At 37.7% G+C, this 22,250-nt stretch overlaps 1 protein-coding gene across 3 annotated transcripts in view; it reads left to right on the top strand.

The window, feature by feature from the left end:
• The window catches only part of ASG2 (transducin family protein / WD-40 repeat family protein), a 64,534-nt gene that overhangs the window by 26,802 nt on the left and 15,482 nt on the right, over window positions 1-22,250 (top strand). For 2 of the 3 annotated variants that reach the window (XM_010268121.3, XM_088887652.1), the window contains 9 exons: window positions 559-704; window positions 807-977; window positions 1,082-1,192; window positions 1,451-1,562; window positions 1,955-2,307; window positions 14,356-14,446; window positions 19,658-19,753; window positions 19,838-19,908; window positions 20,187-20,314. In XM_010268121.3, the coding sequence (XP_010266423.1) occupies window positions 559-704; window positions 807-977; window positions 1,082-1,192; window positions 1,451-1,562; window positions 1,955-2,307; window positions 14,356-14,446; window positions 19,658-19,753; window positions 19,838-19,908; window positions 20,187-20,314 (1,279 nt within the window). Of the gene's footprint in view, window positions 1-558; window positions 705-806; window positions 978-1,081; window positions 1,193-1,450; window positions 1,563-1,954; window positions 2,308-14,355; window positions 14,447-19,657; window positions 19,754-19,837; window positions 19,909-20,026; window positions 20,099-20,186; window positions 20,315-22,250 lie in introns of those variants that run through there. The other variant, XM_088887651.1, reaches the window with a different exon arrangement.

Here is a 22,250-nt window from a genome sequence, read left to right as displayed (position 1 = left end):
GAGCTTCAATGGAGGGTAGTAAGCCTCTTTTGATTGATTAAAGAGGCTATTTAAGTTAATAAAAACAAAATGACAACACCGCCCCTTGATGTAAATGTGTAGCTTTTAAAAAAGTGGACTAAATGGTTTTTTATCTTAAATTATGTTTTGGTTCTAATCGTTTAAATTGGTTCTGAATTGCGATTTGTGATTTGATACAACAATTTGAACATAAATCACACAATTAATTTAAAAAATGATTAGGACATACAGTTTGAATCATTTTGGGGCTGATTCGATATGAATCGTACGATTCAAATCATGAATTGCATGATTTTAAAAACATTGTGCAAGACTGCTTGGAGCTCAGGCAATCAACAATCTTTTCATAAGCCTCTGCTTAACTGTTTTTGTAAGATCCAAATCAAATATTAGTTAGGCTTCTATTTCTGTAACTATTTGCGTCAACGAGTCATTGAAACATTTTTACCACTTTATGATAATTCATTGAATTTTTTTTTTCCTGCCAAGACAGTTGTGTCATTATATGTATGCTGTCTTATAACGAAAATCTTCCAGGTGGTGAGAGTGTTATCAAATATACTGTTGGAGACATTTTAAAGCAGGGGTCCTTGGTTCCTGTATTTGGTGGACATGAGATGCCACCAGTGACATCAAAAGTCCTTCCAGATGGCTTTTCCAGAAAAAGCATGGTTTCTGCAAGGGTGGGTAGTTTTATTATTGCTTGGTTTGCCTAATTAGAATTGGATATCTTGTTGCCTCTCCATGTAATATTTTGGCTAAGTACTTTTTTTTTTCTGTTACAGATTAATAAATGCAAGGAATTGGTTCAAGCTGCTGAAAAATACTTGAAGGAGGGGACAGATTATTTAGATGGAATTGAAGCATGCAATGAAGTACTTGATGGAAAAGGTCCTGAAATTGGGATTGCACTAAAGCATCAAGCCTTGTGTACCCGTGCAGCTTTATTTCTTAAGGTTTTGCCAATTCTTTTTGTTTTCCTAGAGGAAAAAAAATACTTAGTTTCCTTAATATGTTGTTTGGAATTGTTGAGGGTAATAAGTTAGTTTTTGTTCTCCAGCGGAAGTGGAAAAATGATGCCCATATGGCCATAAGAGACTGCAATAAAGCTCATTATATTGATCCTTCATCATTCAGTGCACATTACTACATGTCTGAAGCTCTATCACAGGTAATCCTTTTCCTTTTGTGTTTATATCTGTAGTGGGGTAGGGGATTTGACGAGTGATTTCTTTGCAGTTCAGCAGATTTTGTACAACTCTGCCTTGTTTGACTGTGCTGCGGGGTTGTAATGTTTATGTCTTACTAGTGCATTCAACCTATTCATAATAAGCTTATGTATTTGTGACTTGTCTCTCTGTGTCTCTTTCTATATGCATATATAGCTTCTTTCCTCTCTCTTCTGTTCCTAATAGTTACTGTCCTTCAGTTAGGGAAACACAAAGAAGCACTAGAGTATGCACTTGATGCACAATCTTTGGATCCTTCAAATTCTGAGGTGGCAGAAAGGGTGAAAAGTATAAAAGAGCAGCTTGATGCAGGTTTGTTACCAATAAAAAATATCTTGTTGCAGGTTTCTGATTAGTAGTTTATTTGTTCACTGTCTTTTCTGACACCTGTAACTTAAAGGTTCAACACATTACCTGTTGAATTTCTGTGGAGTTTTTTCTAGTGTCTCTAGGAGGTGTTGTTGACATTAGGTTCCTTATTTAAAGATGCCACTTTCTTCTAGGCATAACAAATCGTTTGATGGATTTGATTTTTTTGTCATCTTTTCATTTTTATATAAATAATATTAGTGTTAATGTAAGTATTCAGCATCCTTTTCATTTAAGTTGAAATTGAAATCATTAAACCGGAGTACTTATTTAATTGTTGTGGACTTTTTCTCTTTGACTGTATAGTGATATTTACTCTTCTTCTGCTTTGACAGTTGAAGCTGAAAGAAGCAAAAATGAAACTGATTGCCCACCCAAGCCTGAAGCTCGATCTGGAAGAATACGATCTTTGAGTGATATACTCTACCGATCAGAGGTAAACAGTGATGCATCACAGGATGGTCCGAGATCTGAAAGAGAAGATTCTGACTATGATGAAGAAATGGAGCTGGACTTTGAAACATCAATATCTGGTGATGAAGGGCGTGATGCTGAGTCAAACATTCTGCGTGGAAGTCTGAACTTAAGAATTCATCGAAGGGGTGATTCATCTAGAGAGAATGGTTCTGCAAATGGCTTATATGGATCTCCTACTTCATCTTCACAGAATGATAATACAGCTTATCAGGTCGGGGTACTATTCTTCAAATTCTTATCAGAATTTCAGCCATCTTTTTACTGATATCTCAGAAATTCTTTTCATGCTTTTATAGAACATGATATTTCAAACTTAACTCTTGCCAATGGACCTATAATGCCTGATACCTGTAAATGCTTTGCATGATGGACAGAATACAAACCCAGTATGATACTGGATGGACACTTCTGAAATATAACTTTTTTATGATCCACTTCTTGAGTGTAATCCACGGCTTTCTTGTAAAATGGTTACGAAGATTCTCAGTTGGAATGTTAGGGGGTTGGGGGGAGCTAGGAAAAGGCCTTTAATAAAAGAAGTAATAAGAAGAGAGGGTCCGAACATGGTGCTGATTCAGGATTCTAAGCTGATGGAGTTTGATAGGAGATGGGCTAGATCGGAGTGGAAAGTAAGGGGCATCAACTGGGCTATATGTCCTTTGTGGGGAAGGTTAGGAGGTCTAGTGACAATGCGGAAAGAAGAGGTTTTCGAGGGAGTGGAGGGGCTGATTGGGAGGTTTACTATTTCTATCAACTTTAGACACTTGGTAGATGGATTTGAGTGGGTATTAACTAATGTGTATGGTCCAACTGGTTATAGAGAAAGAAGTGTAACTTTGGGAGGAATTGGGAGACATTAGAGGACTCTGTGAAGGCCCTTGGTGTTTAGGAGGAGATTTCAATGTTATTAGATTCACTGAGGAGACTATTAGGGTCAGGAGAGGTGGTAGCACTAGCATGAGAAGGTTTAACAACTTTATAAACAGTTTTGAGTTGAAGGAGGTTCCTTTGCTACATGGTCTGTTCACTTGGTCCAATCTTGAAGAGAATCCTATATGCTCTAAGTTGGATAGATTTTTATTCACAGCAGATTGGGAAGAGCATTGGGGGGCTGTTATTTCTAGTGTATTGCCTAGGGTAACATCATATCATTAGCCTATTACCTAAATGAGAGAGGACCTTGGTACTAGAGGGCCCACTCCTTTCAGATTTGAGAACATGTGGCTGTCTCACCCTGGATTTATTGAGTTGGTGGAATGACACTAACCAAAGTGTTGTTTGGGAGGGGATGAAATTTCATTGGAAGTTGAAGGAATTAAAAAGGAAGATTAAGGATTGGAATATTCTACAATTTGGAAGTGATCAATCAGATTGAGGAGTTGGATGCCAAAGGGGGGGGGGTATCGGTACTAAAAACTAACCGCTTAAGTATTGATACGCTCCTGTGTATCAAGATTAAGTATTGATACGCTCCTGTGTATCGACAGGGGTGTATCGGTACTAAAAACTAACCGCTTAATGTTTTTCTTAGTTTTTTTTTTTCAAAATTTGATTTCTGGAAATGTTTTTAGGTCTTTTTTTATTGAAATAAATGGGGGTCCCAAAACACTTGTAAATAAGTATATCAAGACCATAAGATATGATACGATACACCCGATACAGGGCGTATCATATCAATACTTTGAACCTTGGGGGCAATTTTGAAGTGAGAGACAAACAAGAAAGATGGAAGCTCAGGAAGGAGCTAGAAGACATCCTATTCAAAGAGGAAGTTGGTTGGGGGCAAAAGTCTAGACATAAGTGGGTGAAAGAAGGTGATAGAAACACCAAATTTTTTCATGCAATGGCCAATGGTAGAAGAAGGAAAAGTCTGATTTCTAAATTGGAGGTAGATGGGGTGTCAATATCTCAATAGGATGAGAATTGTAGGGCCTTTGTGGAGCACTTTAAGTCTTTTGAATTGGATGGAAGGGTTAGATTGGCCAAAATTGTCCGAGGAGAAGAAGATGTGGCTTGAAAGAAATTTTGAATTGGAGGAAATACGGGAAACAATTTTTTCAATGGATCGAGCTAAAGCACCAGGACCTGATAGATTTACCATGGCTTTTTACCAAGACTGTTGGGAGATACTAAAGCAGGAGACTTTTGACCCAAAGAAAGTGATAAATCCGGTGTTGAACTCAACTTTTATTGCTTTGGTCCCAAAGAAAGTGGGCACAAGTCATCCAAGAGACTTTAGGCCCACTAGTTTGGTTAATAGCTTGTATACAATCATTGGGGAGGTTCTGTGAGCTAATCTCATAGAATCAAGGGGCTTTTGTTCGGAATAGGCAGATTGTGGATCAAATTCTAATTGCCAATGAGTGTGTGGAGGATATGCGGAGAACAGAGAGGAAAGGGAGTGTGTGCAAGTTTGATTTAGAGAAAGCTTACTATATGGTTGATTGGTCTTTTTTGATGCAAGTGTTGGATTGCTTCTGATTTAGGGAGAAATGGTGTAAATGGATTCTAGGTTGTGTAGAGACTTGTCATTACGCCATCCTGGTAAATGGAAAGACAGTGGATCACTTCCCAGGTATTAGGGGAATTAGACAAGGGGGCCCCCTCTCTCCATTCCTTTTCACCTTGATCGCTGAAGTTTTAGGGAGGCTAATTGAGAAAGCAGATTTGAGAAATCTTATGAGGGGGTGGAGAGTTGGAAGAAGACAACATTCCTATCACCTACTTACTGTTTGTTGATGATACAAATCTATTCTGTGAGGTGGAGGATGTGAGATGGGTCAAAAACTTGAAGTTGGTGGTTCAAGTATTTGAACAAATGTCAAATATGAAGGTGAGCTTCGATAAGAGCTGCATGATAGGGATTAATAAGGAAGAGAGAGCTATTATTGGAGAGGGTTGAAGTTTTGGGTTGTACGGTGTCTCAATGGCCGCTAAACTATTTGGGGATGCCCTTAGGGGATAAAATGAGGAAAGAGAGCTTTTGGAGCTTCGTAATTGATAGGTTTACTAAGAAGTTGGCCTCTTGGAAGAAGAATTATTTATCTCTGGATGGTAGAATTACGTCTACACTAGCTAGTTTGCCGGTGTATTACTTATCAATTTTTAGGATCCCAATGAAGATAAGTAGGAGTTTGGAGAAGTTGATAAGAGAGTTCTTGTGGGAACCAAGGGTGGAGAGGAAGGATCATGGGGTGAATTGGGAATTGGTCTCTAGGAGTAAGGCTGACGGAGGGTTACTTAGGTTTAGGTAATGGTCGAAGGAAAAATGAAGCCCTGTTGGGGAAATGGCTGTGGAGGTTGGGAGGTGAGAGCTTGCAAGTTTGAGCTTGGCTTGGCTCGAGCTCGATTGCAAGCCAAGTGTTTTTCTAAAAAATAAAAAATATACATATAAAAATATTTTTTTCATTTTACGTACAAAAAATTAAGATTTATAAAAATTATTTATTATTATACAAAAATAAAAAATATACATATAAACATGTTTTTATTTTACATACAAAAAATAAGAATTATAAAAATTATTTACTATTATACATAAAAAATAAAAATATTATATATAAAATATTATTATATATATTTATATATTTATATGTATGTATGTATATAATAAAAAGATTATTTATTTATTATACTAGGCATGATTAGGCTTACGAGCCTCACGAGCGGAGCTTCACTAGACTCGAGCTCGGCTTGATTAGCAAATGAGCCTATATATCAGGCTCGAGCTCAGCTCGAAGCTCGGTTTAAACCGAGTTGAGCTCGAATATCTTGTGAGAAGCTCGGCTCATGGCCATAACTGCGATTTTGGCAAGGTTTGGTGGTGCCTCTCCTTGGAAATTTATACATCTTCCTTCCTTTTTGCAACACATCAGGCATGACCTTTGAAAGACCAATTCCCTTTTTTTCACACTCCCGGTATAAGGGCAAGGTTGTGTCTAGTTTTCTAGTTCCTTCTCAGTCTAATTTTGGGTTTGATTGGGATTTGGGGCTTAGAAGAGGCTTAAGGGATGTAGAGGTTGAAAATGTCATATGATTCTGGTTCAGATCTTAAACCAAGTGGTGCCGGATCCCTATGAGAGGGATAAGAGACTGTGGACCCTAACTCCTCTGAGACCTTTTCTTGTGCCTACTTCAAGTCCCTACTGCCTTAATCCAGTTTATTTACACAAAAATTTCCAGTTAAAGATGTTTGGGGTGAGCCGATTCCTCCAAGGATTGGAGCCTTTTGTTGGGAAGCCTTCCTCGAAAGATGTAATACTTGTGACGTACTCAAAAGAAAAAGACCTTTTTGGTGCTTGTCTCCGAATTAGTTTCTTGCCCCTTTTCTGCTAATCTTTGGGAATGGTTTCTTTCCTCTTTTTTTGCAGGTGGACCCCACCGCCAAACATTCAAAGTTTGTTTAGCCCCTCGTTCTTCGGTTGGCCAAACAAAAGGGGAAGGATTATGTGGAGATGTGTGAGGGCTGTTGTTTGCTGGACTTTTTGGGAGGAAAGGAACACTAGGATTTTTTTTTTGAAGTTGAAAGAAGTAAAGAAAGCCTTATTGAAGTAGAAACGGTGAGGGTGGTACACTGTCTGGAATCTTTGGACTTGTTTGTTGATATTTCTACGGATTGCTGAATAGCCGGCTGGAGGGGGCAAATTCTGCTCCTACCCGCTCTTTAGTTTGTCCAGTGTGGTCATCACCAGGATGCGGACTTATAAAGCTAAACTTTGATGGAAGTAGTGAGGGAAATCCAGGTCCCTCGCTTTGTATTGAGGTCCCATTGGGGTTGGAGACTCTCTTAAATCTGAGGTCTATGCAGTACTGGTGGTTATAAGGAAGTCTAAGGAACTGAATATACAAAAGTTAGTCATTGAAGGGGACTTGAAGCTGGTCTTAAGTTGGTTACAAGAAGGTAGTGGACTTTGGAAATTTGCTAATGAGAGGAGGGAGTTAAATGGCTAACTAGAGGATTGGAAATCAAGTTTCAGTGGGTCAAGAGAACAGCAGATGCATTTGTTGATGCTTTGGCAAAGCAGGGGGTGGGAAGGGATCAAATGTTTTGGGCTGCTCTGTAACTTTTTATTTCTTTCAAGGTTCAAAGTGTTGACATGTATCAGTCCGTATTGGCCAATACTTATTGTTCCGGGACCCCTCCGGTATGCCCCTCTAGTGGGTGTATCGGGGGTCTGACCGGGTCAGGGGGTGGAGCCCTAAATCGCCCCCCTGAACCGGTTTCAGAAAAAAATTAAAAAAAGTAAAAAAAAAAACAGTATTGATTCTCCCGATATGCCCCTACGGCGTATCGATTTTTTGAACCTTGCTTTCTTTGTTATCTTCCTGGAGAGAGTTAAGCCCTCTCTCTAGAGCACTGTAACTAAATTCTTTTAATCTAACGAATTCCAATTATTGATGAAAGACATATTTTTAACAATTCCTCAGCTTTGTAAGGTGGAACTTGCCCTCTGAAGTAAATTTGCTTTTTGATCCGTCTAATTTTGGGTGGTCAACTAAGAGAGGGAAACTAATGTGGAAGTGAATTGGAGCAACCACTTTGTGGACTATTTGGGAGGGGAGGAATACTAGAATATTCCAAGAAAAGGAAAGAAGAATCGAAGATGTAAAGGAATGTATTTTACAAGGACAATTCTTTGGCTGAAAACTTTAGATTTGTTTAGGGATTACTCCTTTGATGATCTTTGGAAAAGTTGGGCAGAGATGACCTGCACAGCCTCCAAAAGAATAGATTAAAGGCAGTTTTTGAGACCTCCTACAAAGAGTGTGGTAGAGCTGAATTTTAACGGGAGCAATCAAGGTAATCCAGGACCTTCTTGGATAGGAGGGATCTTAAGAGATAAGGACAGCAACATCCTATCCTTATTTTCAGGTCCAGTGGGAGTTGGTGATTTTACAAGGGCTGAGATATTGGATTCGGTAAAAGGAATACAAGTTGCCTACCAACCAGGAATGGAAAATTTGATAGTCGAGGGAGACTCTAAGGTGGTGTAGGCTGGCTGTCGGATTCCAGATACAGTCCTCTGGGGATACAAGGATCTTCTCAAGAAAGTTAAGTGGCTCACAAGGAAGATGTCAGTCAGTTTTCAGTGGGTTAGCAGATTGGCAAATGCTATGGCTGATTGTTAAACAAGGGGTCTCAAGGGCTGAATTATTTTGGGCTACCTTATGATTGTATCCTCTTAAGAGTACAATTCTGTTCTCATCTCTAAGGGGAGGTAACATCTCGTGCCTCCTCTTAGGGTGAATGAATGTATACTTCTTTTATTAATAAAGTCATTATTCATTTCTAAGAAAACATATTTTAACAATCCATTCTATAAAATTGTTGTTTATCTTAGAAGATTAGTTAAATTTGGCAAGAAATAAGTATTTAAAATTTTTACAAGGCTTTAAAAAGTTAAACATAAAGGCATGGTATTAACATTACCAAAAGGGACACTAGTACCAGTACTTGTGTCCTAGATCTCAAGAGATGGAGATTTATATGAACTTGGACGGTTGCAGCATGGAAAATCCAGGTTTATCTGGAGTTGGGGTGAGTGTTTAGAGACCAGGGAGGCAACTTCCTAGCGCTTCAGGCTTAGGCTACCCTCACGCCTTTTTAACTAATGTAAATATCTAATAAGAGAATGGAGAAATCTAAGAGATTGAGGGAGCAAAATAGAAGAGGAAAGGGATAGATACCTGGGAAGCTCCTCACAAGCTCTCAATTGTTAAATTTTTGTTATTCTATCACTTATTTCTTTATTGCCAAAAAAGTTGTATTATTTGTTGACTCCAAAAATTTCTCTTTAATATAGAAAATTAGATACTCTTACCAAGAAAGTACATAAACAAAGTTGTAATTGAAATTAGAATAACATGTTTAAATACTCAAATCTTGTCAACAATCTGAGACAATGAAATGGTTGTAGCTTCATCAGACATGATTTGTACGATTTTTCTGTCTTCGAATAGGTTATTAGAAACCTTACCTAAATACACAAAAACCAATCCAAGCAGATATAATTCAGATTCGGATACAAGAATAGTAGCTAATTTAACAAATTCAACTTTTGACAACCCTCTTATAATATTCTTATTTTTCATGGCTAAACAACATCTCTTATGCAATTCTTTGAACTTATTATAACTTACCCAATATTACAAAAATATTGAAAACCAAAAGACTTGAAAATACTAGAAAATCATCAATACACAAAAAGTCTCAATTATAAAACTAACATTTTACAATTGAAACCTGCAAGATTCTTAATTTATGCATTTTTCTTGTATTTCAAAAACAACTTCTATTCACTCCCTTTCTTTGATGTCCTCATTCACTCTTCTAACCTTGCTCAATCCTTTCTGGTGAGAGAAATTTGGAGTGGGTTGGTGCCACCCAAAATGAGGGCCTTTTGTTGGGAATTTTTTCATCAAAAGATCAATACTTTTTAAGTTTCTGAAGAGGAAGAGACCTGTCTGGTATATCTAACCTTCCTCAATCCTTTCCGGTGATTGAAATTTGGAGTGGGCTGGTGCCATCCAAGTAAGGGCCTTTTGTTGGGAAGTCTTTCACCAAAAGAGGAAGAGACCTGTCTGGTATTTCCACAAGTGTTTGTCTCATTTGCAAAGCAAGTGGAAGAATTGATATCACTTGCTAATCTCTTCCCCTTTCCTGCCAGAATTTGGGGATGGTTTTTATGCCTTTTTGGTTGCAGGTGGACCCCCCTTAACTTGAGTGCTATCTTGAACAGTGCATTTGTTAATCTTGCTTGAAAAAGAGGCAGGATTATGTGGAGATGTACTAGGGTTGCCATTATTTGAATCCTATGTGAATACTGGAATAATAGACTATTTAATAAGAAAAAAGGGCTAAGGTTTTCACTAATTGAATCCATAACGATGAAGGTGATCCGTTAGGTCAAGATGATGGAACTTTTTAATTCATTTCCCTTGAAGACATCTCTAGGGGATGGTTTTGGATTTGCTCAATCTGCATCAGGGAGGGCTAGGGTGATTGCTAGTTGGATGCCACTGGGTTTGAACAATGATTAAACTAAATTTTGATGGCTGCAGCAAAGGGAACCGAGGCGTTGTTGGTATTGGAGGATGCTTTAAGGACAGTTATGGAGATAAATTTGCCTTTCATCCAATAGGCCAAGCTAACTCCACAATGGCAGAACTAGTGGCAGTCTTAAGAGGTCTAAAACTTTCAAGGTCTTCAAACTTCATAGCTTTGGCTGTGGAAAGTGACTCAAAAGTGGTGATCTGTTGGCTTACTACCTCCCCTTTTGTCCTTACAAAAGAATTAAAGAAGTTGTACACTAATGTACACACCTACTAAAATACAAGAAAGAAAGATAAAATTACATAACTACCCTCCATTTTGTCAGCAAACAAGGTCTTGATGCACTCATGTTGTCAGCAAACAAGGGGATGGTAGTTGAGTGATCAATGTCCATGTCATGAAGTAGATCTTTGAGCCAAACTATTTCACTACATATTGAGGACATTGCTCTATACTCTACTTTTGTAGATAACTTGGAAACGGTTTGTTGTTTCTTGCATTTTCAAGAAATCAAAGAGTCACCAAGAAATATACACTAGCCAGTAGTGGAACGACGAGTGTTAGGACAACCTGCCTAATTTGCATTTGCATAAGCTCGAAGTTGGGTGGAGGATGAAGATGAGAAAAACAAGCCATGAGATAGGGTGCCCTTGACATAAATGATGATTCAAAGAACAACAAAGAAGTGGGGCTGATGTGGCGTAGATACAAACTTACTGACAAGCTGGACTGCATAGGAAATGTTCGATCTAGTCATAATTAGGAAGATAAGACTACCTACAAGCTTCCAATATAGAGTAGCATCAGGGAGAAGCTCACCATCATCATTGCTTAGCTTACGGTTAAGCTCTAGAGGTGTATCCACTTGTTTAGAATCAGACAAGCGAGCAAGTGTCACCAAATCAGAGGTATACTTCTGTTGGTTAAAAAAATAACCTTGAGGACATCGCTGAATTTCAAGCCCAAGAAAATAGGTGACAGGCCCAAGATCCTTCATTTTGAAGGAGTTGTTGAGAAGGAGCTTCAAATTGTTAATGCCATCCACATCATCTACAATGATAAGTATATCATCAACATATACCAAGAGAAGAGTCAACCCCTGTGCCCGCTTGAGAGTGAAAAGAGAGTAATCTGAAGCACTTTGCTGAAAGCCAGCCTCCAGCATCACTATACAGAAGCAGTCGAACCAAGTTCGTGGAGCTTATTTAAGACCATATAAAGATTTCTTCAGTTTACACACCTTATGAGGATCATGGCAGTAGGTAGGAGGTGGTTTCATGTAACTGTTTCTTGTAAATGCCCATGGACAAAGGCATTCTTGACATCCATCTAATGAACTGTCCATTGTCTAATAGCAGTAATGGCCAAGAGTAAACAGACTGTTGTCATTTCGGCCACTAGAGCAAAGGTCTCATCGTAGTCAATTCCATATTCTTACCTGTAGCCTTGAGCAACCAACCGGGTTTTATATTTGTCTAAAGTACCGCCTGGAGGAGGAGTGACCAACTCCTAGGTATCATTCTCCAATAAAGCCTGAGCCTCAAAGTCAATAACATCTTTCCAATGCTTAACTGCTACAGCCTGGTTGTAAGACTTAGGAATATCTATAGATGACAAAACAATTGAGAAGGAGCTATGGTTAGAAAAGAAGCCATAGTGGTCAGGTGGATGAGAAACATGAGATGGTCGACTTAAAGGAACGAATGAAGGCAAATCAATAGGATGGGAAGAGGAGCTTACAACAGTGATGGGTGGAGAGGAATCACCATCCATTGGTGCTGGAGGTGGAGGCATAGGCAGTGGGCGAGCTGGATGCATCCTGAAATGAACCTGAAGTGACAGAGATGTGGGAGGAGGATCACCTGCAGAGCCAAAATGGTGCAGAACAAAAAAGGATGGTGCATGCAATTTACTAATATGTGCAAAGAATGAAAGGTTCTCAAGAAAAATGACATTATGAGAAGGAGAAGAACACAAATAAGCATATGGTTTGAAGCTCAGAGTCAATGATCCACGTGTGAAGGAGAAGAACACAAATAAGCAGACTTACCAGCCAGTCCAATAGCAGAAAAAGCAGAGGAAATAGCCGAGGGCATGAGCTCATGAATCTTATCTTCAGTCAAATTTCCCTGTGCATCTGGTTTTTGTGCTGATGAGGATGATGCAGTATCAGTTGGAGTTGGTTCAGTTGAGGCTTGATAAGCCTTATGTTGTCCTTTCTCGGGGGGCCTGACTAGGCATTCCACAATAATGTGTCCCTGCTGTTTGCAGTAGGTGCAGAAATTTTTCTTCTTGCAGTGGGATGCCACATGTCCATATTCCTTGCATTCATAACATTGCACTTTCGAGAAATCCTTCTTCCCTTTCTGTTTGGTGGCCAAGAAGACAGTATCTATTCCTTGTTCCTTCTTCTGATCAAGTGCAGACTGAGTGAGGAAACGAGTTTCCTCTTTTAACAACTCACCAAGTATAATATCAAGATTTGGTACAGGCTCTCTGCTGAGTATACTAGAGCGTAGGGTTTCATAATCAGATCTGAGATGCATCAAAAAATGCAGTCTTTCTCTTACTGAGATGTTTCTTCATATTTTTCACACAATAGTCCGTAGAGAGATCCCCAAAGTGAGCCAATTCATATTTAATCCAAAGGTTCACAAACCCAACATAGTATTCCTAAATCCGCTTCTCCCATTGAACATAAGAGAAAATATCAACTTCAATCTGATATTGACTAGACATATTTGGTTGCTGATAAACCTTTTCAAGGTATTCGGACATGTCATGGGCAGATTTGAGTCCCCTCATCGGAATACTGACATCCATAGTAACAGAACCGAGAATCCATGAAACAACCTGTGCATTCTTAGTTTTCCACTGTTTCATCCCTTTGATATCATCAGCATCAGGAATGGATGTGGAACCATTAATATAACCCTACATACCCTTCCCTTCAACAAAATACTGAAAATGAAACTTCTAGAGAGCATGATTGCTTCCATCAAACTTAACAGAAATAATCTCATTCTTTCCAGACCCATGTCGAGTAAGAACACAAAACAAAAAAGCAGTCGAAGCAAGGAATATAAGCAGAAAACCAATTCAAGATAGTCAAAACCAAGAGAAGAAATCTCTTACAGTCGAAAGAGAGTGTCTAAGATGCAGCAATAGTTGAAAACTGAGAACACAGTCCAAAAAAGGAAAAACTGGTTGCTGCTGCCCAGAAGAGATGTATAGATCTCTCTCAATACTTCTCTGATCTCGATGAAACTTTGAGGGGATGAAGAAGAGGACCAGGTGACACTTCCTTTTAATTTTGACTTCAAACGGATGTCTTCCGAGAGAGATCCAATGAAATCTCTCTTGCTGGATGCACAAAACACAGAAAACTGGTTCCTAGAATGATCAGAACAGTCCAGAACCAATCAACGATGAAGATAGCTCTCAAACAGATTAGAAGAACGAGTAATGGATCAGAGAACAACATGCTCTGATACCATGTTAGTTTGTGAGAAAGTGAAGAGACAAGAGGAAGAACAATAGTCCAGATCTGTTAGGGTTGATCAATCTGATAGAACCAACCCAAAAAGAGTATTTATATTAAAGGAATATGAATGGACAAATATGTCCTTACAAAAGAATTAAAGAAGCTGTGCGCTAATGTACATGCCTACAAAAATACAAGAAAGAAAGATAAAATTACATAACTACCCTCCATCTTCTCTACAACTAGCAATGTGTTGATTCCATGGCAATACAGGAATACTATGGGAGAGTTGAGATTGTTAGCAAGGGACCTGGTTGTCATCGATAACTGGATTCACAGATCTGCCAATGAATTGGCAGACACATTCGTAAACAGGGGATGGCTAGAGGAAATATGTTTTGGGGACAGATGGGAAATGGTGATGTAAATTAAATGGTGTAATTGTGTGGAAAAAGGAGGTAAGCTACATTGGGTGGCCTAAGTTGGGGATGCTTGGCATCTTTGTAAATATCATTCTTTAGTATTAGTATTTGTATTAGAATTACATCAAAGGAATGTACTACCATTTTTATAATCAATAAAGTTATATTACCTATCAAGAAAGGCTCATTTTGTTGTGATTTTTCTGATTTTTTTTCCTTCTTTTGTTTTCTTCATCCAAGAAATCAAAAGCTGAGTTTAGGCTTTCGTTATCCACTGAACTTCTGTTGTCCTCATTGCAGCCTGAAGCAGTAACTGATATGAAGCAACGATATGTTGGCCATTGTAATGTAGGGACTGACATAAAACAGGCTAGTTTTCTTGGCCAAAGAGGTAAGCTGGATTAGATTGCATTTGTCTTCCACTTAATTCTGATGTGAAAACTATGTGGACCATATTAAATCTTAAACTAACTTTTCTAAGAAAAGGCCTTCTGTTCTTATTAATATATTCTTTGTTGTACTCTTATGGTAAACAACATTCATGCTATCAACAAAAACAGTTTTTCTTGGTAGGTTTCAAAAAAAGAAAAAAACAGCTGGGGTCTTTTCTTCAATGCCCTCTTTGCTTAGGTTATTTAATTTCTCATTAAAAAGCTGCCTGGCTAGGTTCCACTTCCACCCATTAAAAACAAAGTGTTCAGTTGGGAGGTGATACACATGAAAAATAGCATGTCTTGTATGCTTCATCTTAGACAATTGCAATGGTTCCTGACCCCATGTGTGTTCTTTGTAGTATCCATACGAGTCAAGCACCCCCTATTGATCTAAATTCCTTTGTGATTGGAATTTTGGATCACATATTTACATTTTTTGGTGAGATATGGTCACCATTGGTGGCAATGCAACGTTATCAAAGCATTAACTAGTTCGCAGACTAGTCAGTTGAGGGCTAGACTGACCTCATCACTAACTAGTTGATCAATACTCATGATATGATTCTTTAAGGGCAGAAGTAAAGGCCTGATTCCAAGGTCTCAGACTGGCAAAATAATAGAGAATGCAACAGTTAGACGTAGAAGGAGATTCCAAGCTGGTATTAGGGTTGGATGCAAGCAAGAAGCTTGGAAACATGGTCCTTCAGACAACTTCCAAGGGAAATTATGAGCTTAGCAAGGGAGTTTGGAGTGCAGTTTAAGTGGGCAAGAAGATCAGCAACTTAAATGGCTGATGCTTTAGCTAAGCAAGAAGTCAATAAGGAGGCTTTGTTTTCGGCTTGTTTGTAGGACTGGCTATGTCTATGGGTTCTCCATCCATTCTTTGGGTTGTGACAATTGCACTCTTTATTTAATGTTATCAATGACAGTTACCATTTCCTATTTTAAAAAAAAGAAAAACTCATGATGTGATCATGTAGGTTGACTAGTCTGTTAATAACTAGTCAACTTAGTATCCATAAAAAATGACAGTCAACATAGTCAACCACAAAGTAGTTTTAAAGCTTAATTTGTTTGTTTGTATCTTTAATTATTTGAGTTGAAATAGTTTAGAATATGTTTGCATTTTGTTATAGTCAGTTGAGGACTAGACTGACCGCATCAGTAACTAGTCGGTTGATACTCGTTATCTGGTTGCCTAAGACGTCTAAGCATTGACTAGGGTGACTAGTTGATTAATGACTAGTTTAACTTAGTATCTATAAAAAATGACAATCAACTTAGTCAACCACAAAATAATTTTAAAGCTTTGTTTGTTTGTTTGTATCTCTAGTTATTTGAGATAGTAGAGAATATGGTTGTGTTTTATTATATACTAGCCACTTGATGGATAGACTGACCACATCACTAACTAGTTGGTCAATACTCATTATGTCGTTGCTTAAGAAATCTAAGCATCAACTAGGTTGGCTAGTCAATTATGACTAACCAACTTAGTATTCATAAAAGTGACAGTAAACTTAGTCAACTTAGTATTCATGATGTTGCTTTAAATATTTGTGATTGAATATGATTAGATGGCAGTATATAACATAGAAAAAAGGCATAAAATAAAGGAATGAAGCAAAGTTCTTTTTTCTTCCAATCAATAGTGTGTTGGAATGGAGTTTCCACAAACAAAGGGCACATCTAACAATCAAGGTTGAACTCTTCTTTGGAAAACAAGGACTGTGATTCACTATTCTAGCCCATCCAGCCTAACTTTTTCTTTTGTTTTCAAAACAAGAACCGTAAATTAAATGCTCAACATCATTCTTTTCTTGCATAATTGTATTCTATATTAACTTATGAGATTGCATTGATATCTTAAATTTAGATATTTTCTTTATCGATTAATCAGTGTCCAGGCACCAACCAGTTATTGCATCAACTAGAGAAGCCAAAACCCTGTAGTCATCACTTTATTGCATTGAGAACACTTGGTGGATATTCCCATATTATTTGATACATCTTAGTATGGCTCTCTGGATGTTGGGCATCATGTTCTAAGACCATGTGGATGTGTTTGAGATCTTCTGGTCAATTCGCACTAAGAGGAGTGCTAGAGTTTCACTGATAAAAGAAAGTTACTGGAGGTTGTACTGTTGGGTCTCATCATTATTATAGTGACTCATTATAGAAGAATTAAGGATTTTAACATGGATAGTAAGGATGGATCATGTAGCTTCCTCTTCTATTTCTAGAGAGGTTTCTTTTCTGCTTTGAAATTTGAATCCCCCATTCCAATGATCAATCAAGCTTAACTTTGATGGTTGCTTTTTGAGAAAACCAGGACCAGTGGGCATTAAAGGTATTTTTAGGACAGGATTCATGAAAGGGAACTGCTTGCAATTTATTTTGGTGCAGGAGGTTGGGATTATGTTCAGGTTGTCTTGTCTCAGGGGTTTGCAGTTGATATAAGCTCTGGGATATACTGCAATCTAGGTGTTGGTGGTAATTCTCTCTTTTTCATCCAAACACTCTTGCCAGTCCTTGGTTTCCATCCTTATATCATTCCTATCACTGGGCTTGATGTGGTGGCCAGAATACAGTAAGGTTTTGGTTCGACATTTGGTAGGAAGTAGGTCTCTCTTATTGGCCTTCATTCACCTTTCAATTCAACATATCTAGATCTAATTCTACTTGTGTCATTTGGCCAATGTTGCGTGGAGATAAACACGGGAATCGGAATCCAACCCATGTCTGGGAGTTTAACTTGGCAAAATGAAAAACAGGGACTCATGGATATGAAACATTAAAATAGTTCATATTTTTTTTTTCAAATTCTAACATTATACCTATAAAAATGGTATGCTCCCTGAAAAGACATGATACCAGAAGGGATTTGATAAAAAAACCACCTGATTGTGTGTGTGTGTGTGTGTGTGTGCGTGTGTGCTTTGATCATTACCAAGAATTTCATTAATTTATGAAAAGAATTGAGTGTTATATACGGTACAACTACAATCTAATTGCACCCCCTCAGTTTGGGCTAACAATGCTACCCGCCCACAGTCCACTAAACTTATAAGCTACAATCATTCATCCATTCCCGAGATGGTCCCCAAGTACATTTGAGATCTGTTAGCCCCCTATTTAGCTAACCCATATGCCAAATGGTTACTTTCTCTCTGAACCCAATGGTACATAGCTCCCAAAATTCTAGCAATATGCTTAATTGCCCTCGATATATATCTATGCTGCCAAGGTCCCTAACTCCCTTGCCTGGGCTACTCAACAATAGTCCTTGAATCTCCTTCTAATACCAACCAGCTCAAGTGCTGATCCCTTCTAATTATCGCAGTCCATGAAGGGCTTCCAATAGTTCTGATCTTATAGAGTAATCAATTCCAATAGGATCTGAGTATAGAGCAGCTGTTGTGTTGTCATTGTATCTAAAGACACCTCCAATGTCCAACTGCCATGGATTTTAAAAGTTACAACCATCAAAGTAAATCTTAATCTCTTCAAGAAGAAACCAAGAATAGAGTGTTGGTGCCAAGAATGTGGACAAGGAAGAGGCACAAAATTGCCAATTTCTAATCAATTCATTCACCGAGGAGTGGAAAGTAGGTAGTGTTTTATCCCAATGAATAAATTTGATCTTGAAATTAACAATCAAAACCTCTTTTGGTGCAATCTCTGCCTTGAAGATTCTAGCATCTCTCCTCCCAAACTAATCAAATGCTGGCTGCTCTAGTACATCTCCATAATCAAAATCTCTTTATGGTGAAGTTCAACCTTGATATTTAGTAATTGTTTTATAGGAAAAATGGCATCCATTATCGGCATTACCTTTTCATTTATGTTAAATAAGCAATTAGATAAAAGGAAATGTTATATAGAAATGTTCATTAAAGAATCCACGGAGTGCTAGGTGTCTTATAGCGGTGATTATTCTTGGCCCGGCTCGGCTTGGGCCCACAATATACTAAAGTATATTTTATTATATATAAATATATAATGCACATAATATTTTTATATGATAATATATTATATATAATAAACTATATATACTTGATATTATATATACACATTATTAATATTATATATATTTTATATGTTATATATGCAAATATATTTTTTGTAGTAAATATTTTACATAGATATAAAAATTTTATCATATACATGGCATGTGTCAACACATGAGTCAACTCAAATATGAGAGTTTTCCTCATAGGCAAGGCCTCCATTCTCTTTCCCAAGCAATGTGGGACTTGGAACAACATACTACACACTACACTTACTATAAAGGCTAGGCAAGCCAAGCCTTGGAATTAAATGAGGCCCATGCCTTATTTTTGTACCATAGGCGTAAATCCTAGCCAAGCCCAATCTACTATGGGTTTGTGAAATATTTATTTTTAATTTATTATACATTGTTTAGTTTAAAGTTTTTAAAATACTTAAATTTTTATCGTTAGATGCCATAGACCTGGCCTAAGGCCAACCTGGGCCCAACCCATGATCACCCTTAGCGTCTGACATAACGCTTCATCCACTTAGGATTGTCCGTGCAACATTGCTTCTGTCTCTGATGGCATATATCGGAACTTATAAATTTTTTAGGAACCTTAAAGAGGAGGCTGTCTCATTGCTAGTTCACCCAAAACTTCTCTTTCTATTCTCTTGAGAACCTGGCACTTGTCTAAATCTCATAGTCAAGTGGCATGTGCTGCCTATCTCATTTTTCTGTTGTCTAGCTGTATTCATTAATATGGAATATTGATTCCTTCCCTGACAAAAGATTCACCTCTCAATGGCCCGTCCAGAGGGAGGTTCTCTTTATGGTATCTGGAATGTATTTTGTATACTCTTTGTTTTGTATGTACTGTCACTCTTCTCTCTTGTACCTATACCTACTTTTCTCATTTTCAATAAAGTTTTCTTGATCTGGTTACTAATAAAAATGGAGTTGATGATTTAAAAGTGGAACCAGCATTCTTGTACGTCATTTCTTAAACCCTGCAAAGTGCGAACTGTTAAAAATATAGACATGAAGAAAATTGCTTGTTGCTTCCTGATATCTGTTCACATCTTTATTGTTAGGATATGAATTGTAAATGCCAACAGAAGCTGTAGGGAAATTATTCTTATCATTCTTTTTTCTCCTAAATGATAATTTACAGGTGAATATGTTGCCAGTGGAAGTGATGATGGGAGATGGTTCATTTGGCACAAGAGAACTGGAAGACTGATAAAAATGCTTCTTGGTGATGAAACTGGTATGGTGATCTATCTAGCATGAATTAATTCTATTCTTATTATCCCTCTGCATGTTATCTTAAGTTACTGTTTCTTTTGGCTAGTTGTCAACTGCATACAGTGCCATCCATTTGATTGCAGTGTTGCAACCAGTGGGATTGATCACACAATTAAAGTGAGTATGTTGAATAGATCTTTTAAAGTTCCTTTAGTTGAGGATAAATATTGATGATTTTTCCAGTTTATAAGTTGTAAAATACTTTTCTTCATTCCACTAATCACTTTCTTACAAGAAAATGGGGTGCATGCGGGGAGAGGTGGAGAAGGTCCAAACCATTCTTTGCCCTTAGCATGTAGCTACTGGCACTTGTCCTAACACAAGGAATAAGAAGGAAGAGTGGGAAGACGAAGAGTTTCTGACCCTTGAGTTTCTGATTATCTTCCATTATATAGATATGGACACCAAGGGCCATAATGCCATCCATGGTAGCTGGAGGTGTCATGGGGCCAGACACTGCAGATGTGCTGACTGTCATGGAAAACAATCAACAGAAGCTGCGTCGCAACCGTGAAGCTCTGCTGTAAGTATCTAAAACTTGTGCTACAGTACTGGTATGATAAATGTATTGTACATGGATCAATTTCTGCCACATTCATTAGTTTTTAAGCATAGTAAACTTGAGCAACTTTTATACATAAAGTATGTGAGCCAACATCTAACAATGTATTTTCAATCTCTCCTAAATTCTTCTCTTTTTGCTGTCTTTAACCCTGGAAAGTCTAAAACCCAATATATTAGTACTTGCAAATCCTTGGAGGAGGTTGGATCATCTTTTACACGTTTTTTAAAGGCATGTCTCAGGTGCACCTAGGTGCCCGAGCAAGGTGCATTTTAGGGCAGGGCACTCACCTGCATAGTTTTCAAGGCACCAAGGTGAGGCTAGGTGACAGGGAGGCACCTTGTTTCCTAGGCGCCTAGGCATCAATTTTTTTTTTTTAATAAAAAACATATCCTAGGGAACTTCCCTAGGTTCCATAACCATGTTTACTTAATAATCATCCATAATTTTCATAAGAAAAATATAAACTTCATGTTAAAGTATAGAAAATCAACATATTCATGAGAAGAAAAAGAAGAAAGAAATGAAAATGTGTTGATTAGACAAAATTTTAAGTTCTTCCTTACTTTTGGTTCTGGTTTTGAAGTCTTTGATGGTTCAATACAGCAGTTAGCAATGTCTGTGTTGATTAAACCCTAAGAAATAAGAAAATCATAAAAGAGATTAGTATATAAACACACAAAATCAATATTTAGTTTAATAATGTCTATTTTATAATTACTATCTCAAAGGGTGCCTTGTCGCCTAGGCGTCACTTTGACAACTATGCTCACCTGAACTAGGTGCTCCCTTTCAAAAGGTGCACGTCAGCCCGAGCAAGTGCCTTTTTTAACTATGCTATTTTTTTTGGGTACAATCTTATGTGTTTTATACATTTGTAATGGTTTATCAACTTTGAAATTATCTATTGTTGCTATTTGTACACTAGTAATGGTCCATTAACTTTGCAAGGTGCCAACTGAATGGTTGATAAGGTCTCCAGCTGGTTGTAGCAGAAACTTGGGATCAAATCCCGCCTGCACCAGGGTTGGGGGGGTTATGGGTTTGGTGGATGGCCTACTCCCCAATTGTGTAGCCCCACAGACAAAATGGTCCATTAACTTCTAAAATAAACAAAAAAAAAGACCTTTTAAATACTTTAAGACTTATTTCTCAAATAGCAAGCAGGATCTCAAATAGAAAATTTTCCACTAAAGAAGCACTAAGTCAATAAAAATACAACTAATATCTGATCCCTAATCCTAAAATGGAAAGAACTGTGACTAAAATCACAAAACCAACCCTTTCATATATTCAGGCCAAAGGTTTAGGTTGGGGTCACTGCCCCAAACCACCACTTGGATTTGTTTAGGCTTGCCTCAAGGGTCCTTTATGGAGGAAGATAACTGGTCTCCTAGAATTAGGAATCCAAGATGTTTAACATCATACCAGATACTTGAAGCAATGCAACAAGGAGATAAATAAACACATTGAAAGCTTCACATGCATGAATTATTGAGTGCTCGAAGCACTTCAATACAATCCACATATTTGTTTTCACTTTCACGATATGTTTTGTATGTTGTGCTCATGTATTTTAATTTTAGCCATCGGGCTCTTTAAAACATTTAGTTTCTTTTAAGTTTAGGTTTACATTTTTTATGTATTACTGATATTTTTTATTTCTTATACACACACACACCCATACACACAATTTGCCCCTTTGTTTTGAAAAGATGCATGCGTTGCCTTGTGCATTGGGCACTAGAAGGCCCTTGCACTTTTCTTGCATTTTGTGCTTTTTAAACATTGCTTCCACAAAAATATGTCCTCGAGCTTTGGGCAAAAAGAGATTCCATGCTTGCATTATCTCATGAGGCTGATCTAAGGCGTACCAATTCATCTTAGACTTTTCTTT

The sequence above is a fragment of the Nelumbo nucifera genome, chromosome 5 (assembly GCF_055504915.1).
Source record: "Nelumbo nucifera cultivar China Antique chromosome 5, China Antique-T2T, whole genome shotgun sequence".
NCBI classification, from domain to species: Eukaryota; Viridiplantae; Streptophyta; class Magnoliopsida; order Proteales; family Nelumbonaceae; genus Nelumbo; species Nelumbo nucifera.
This window is presented reverse-complemented; position numbering and strand designations above follow the sequence as displayed.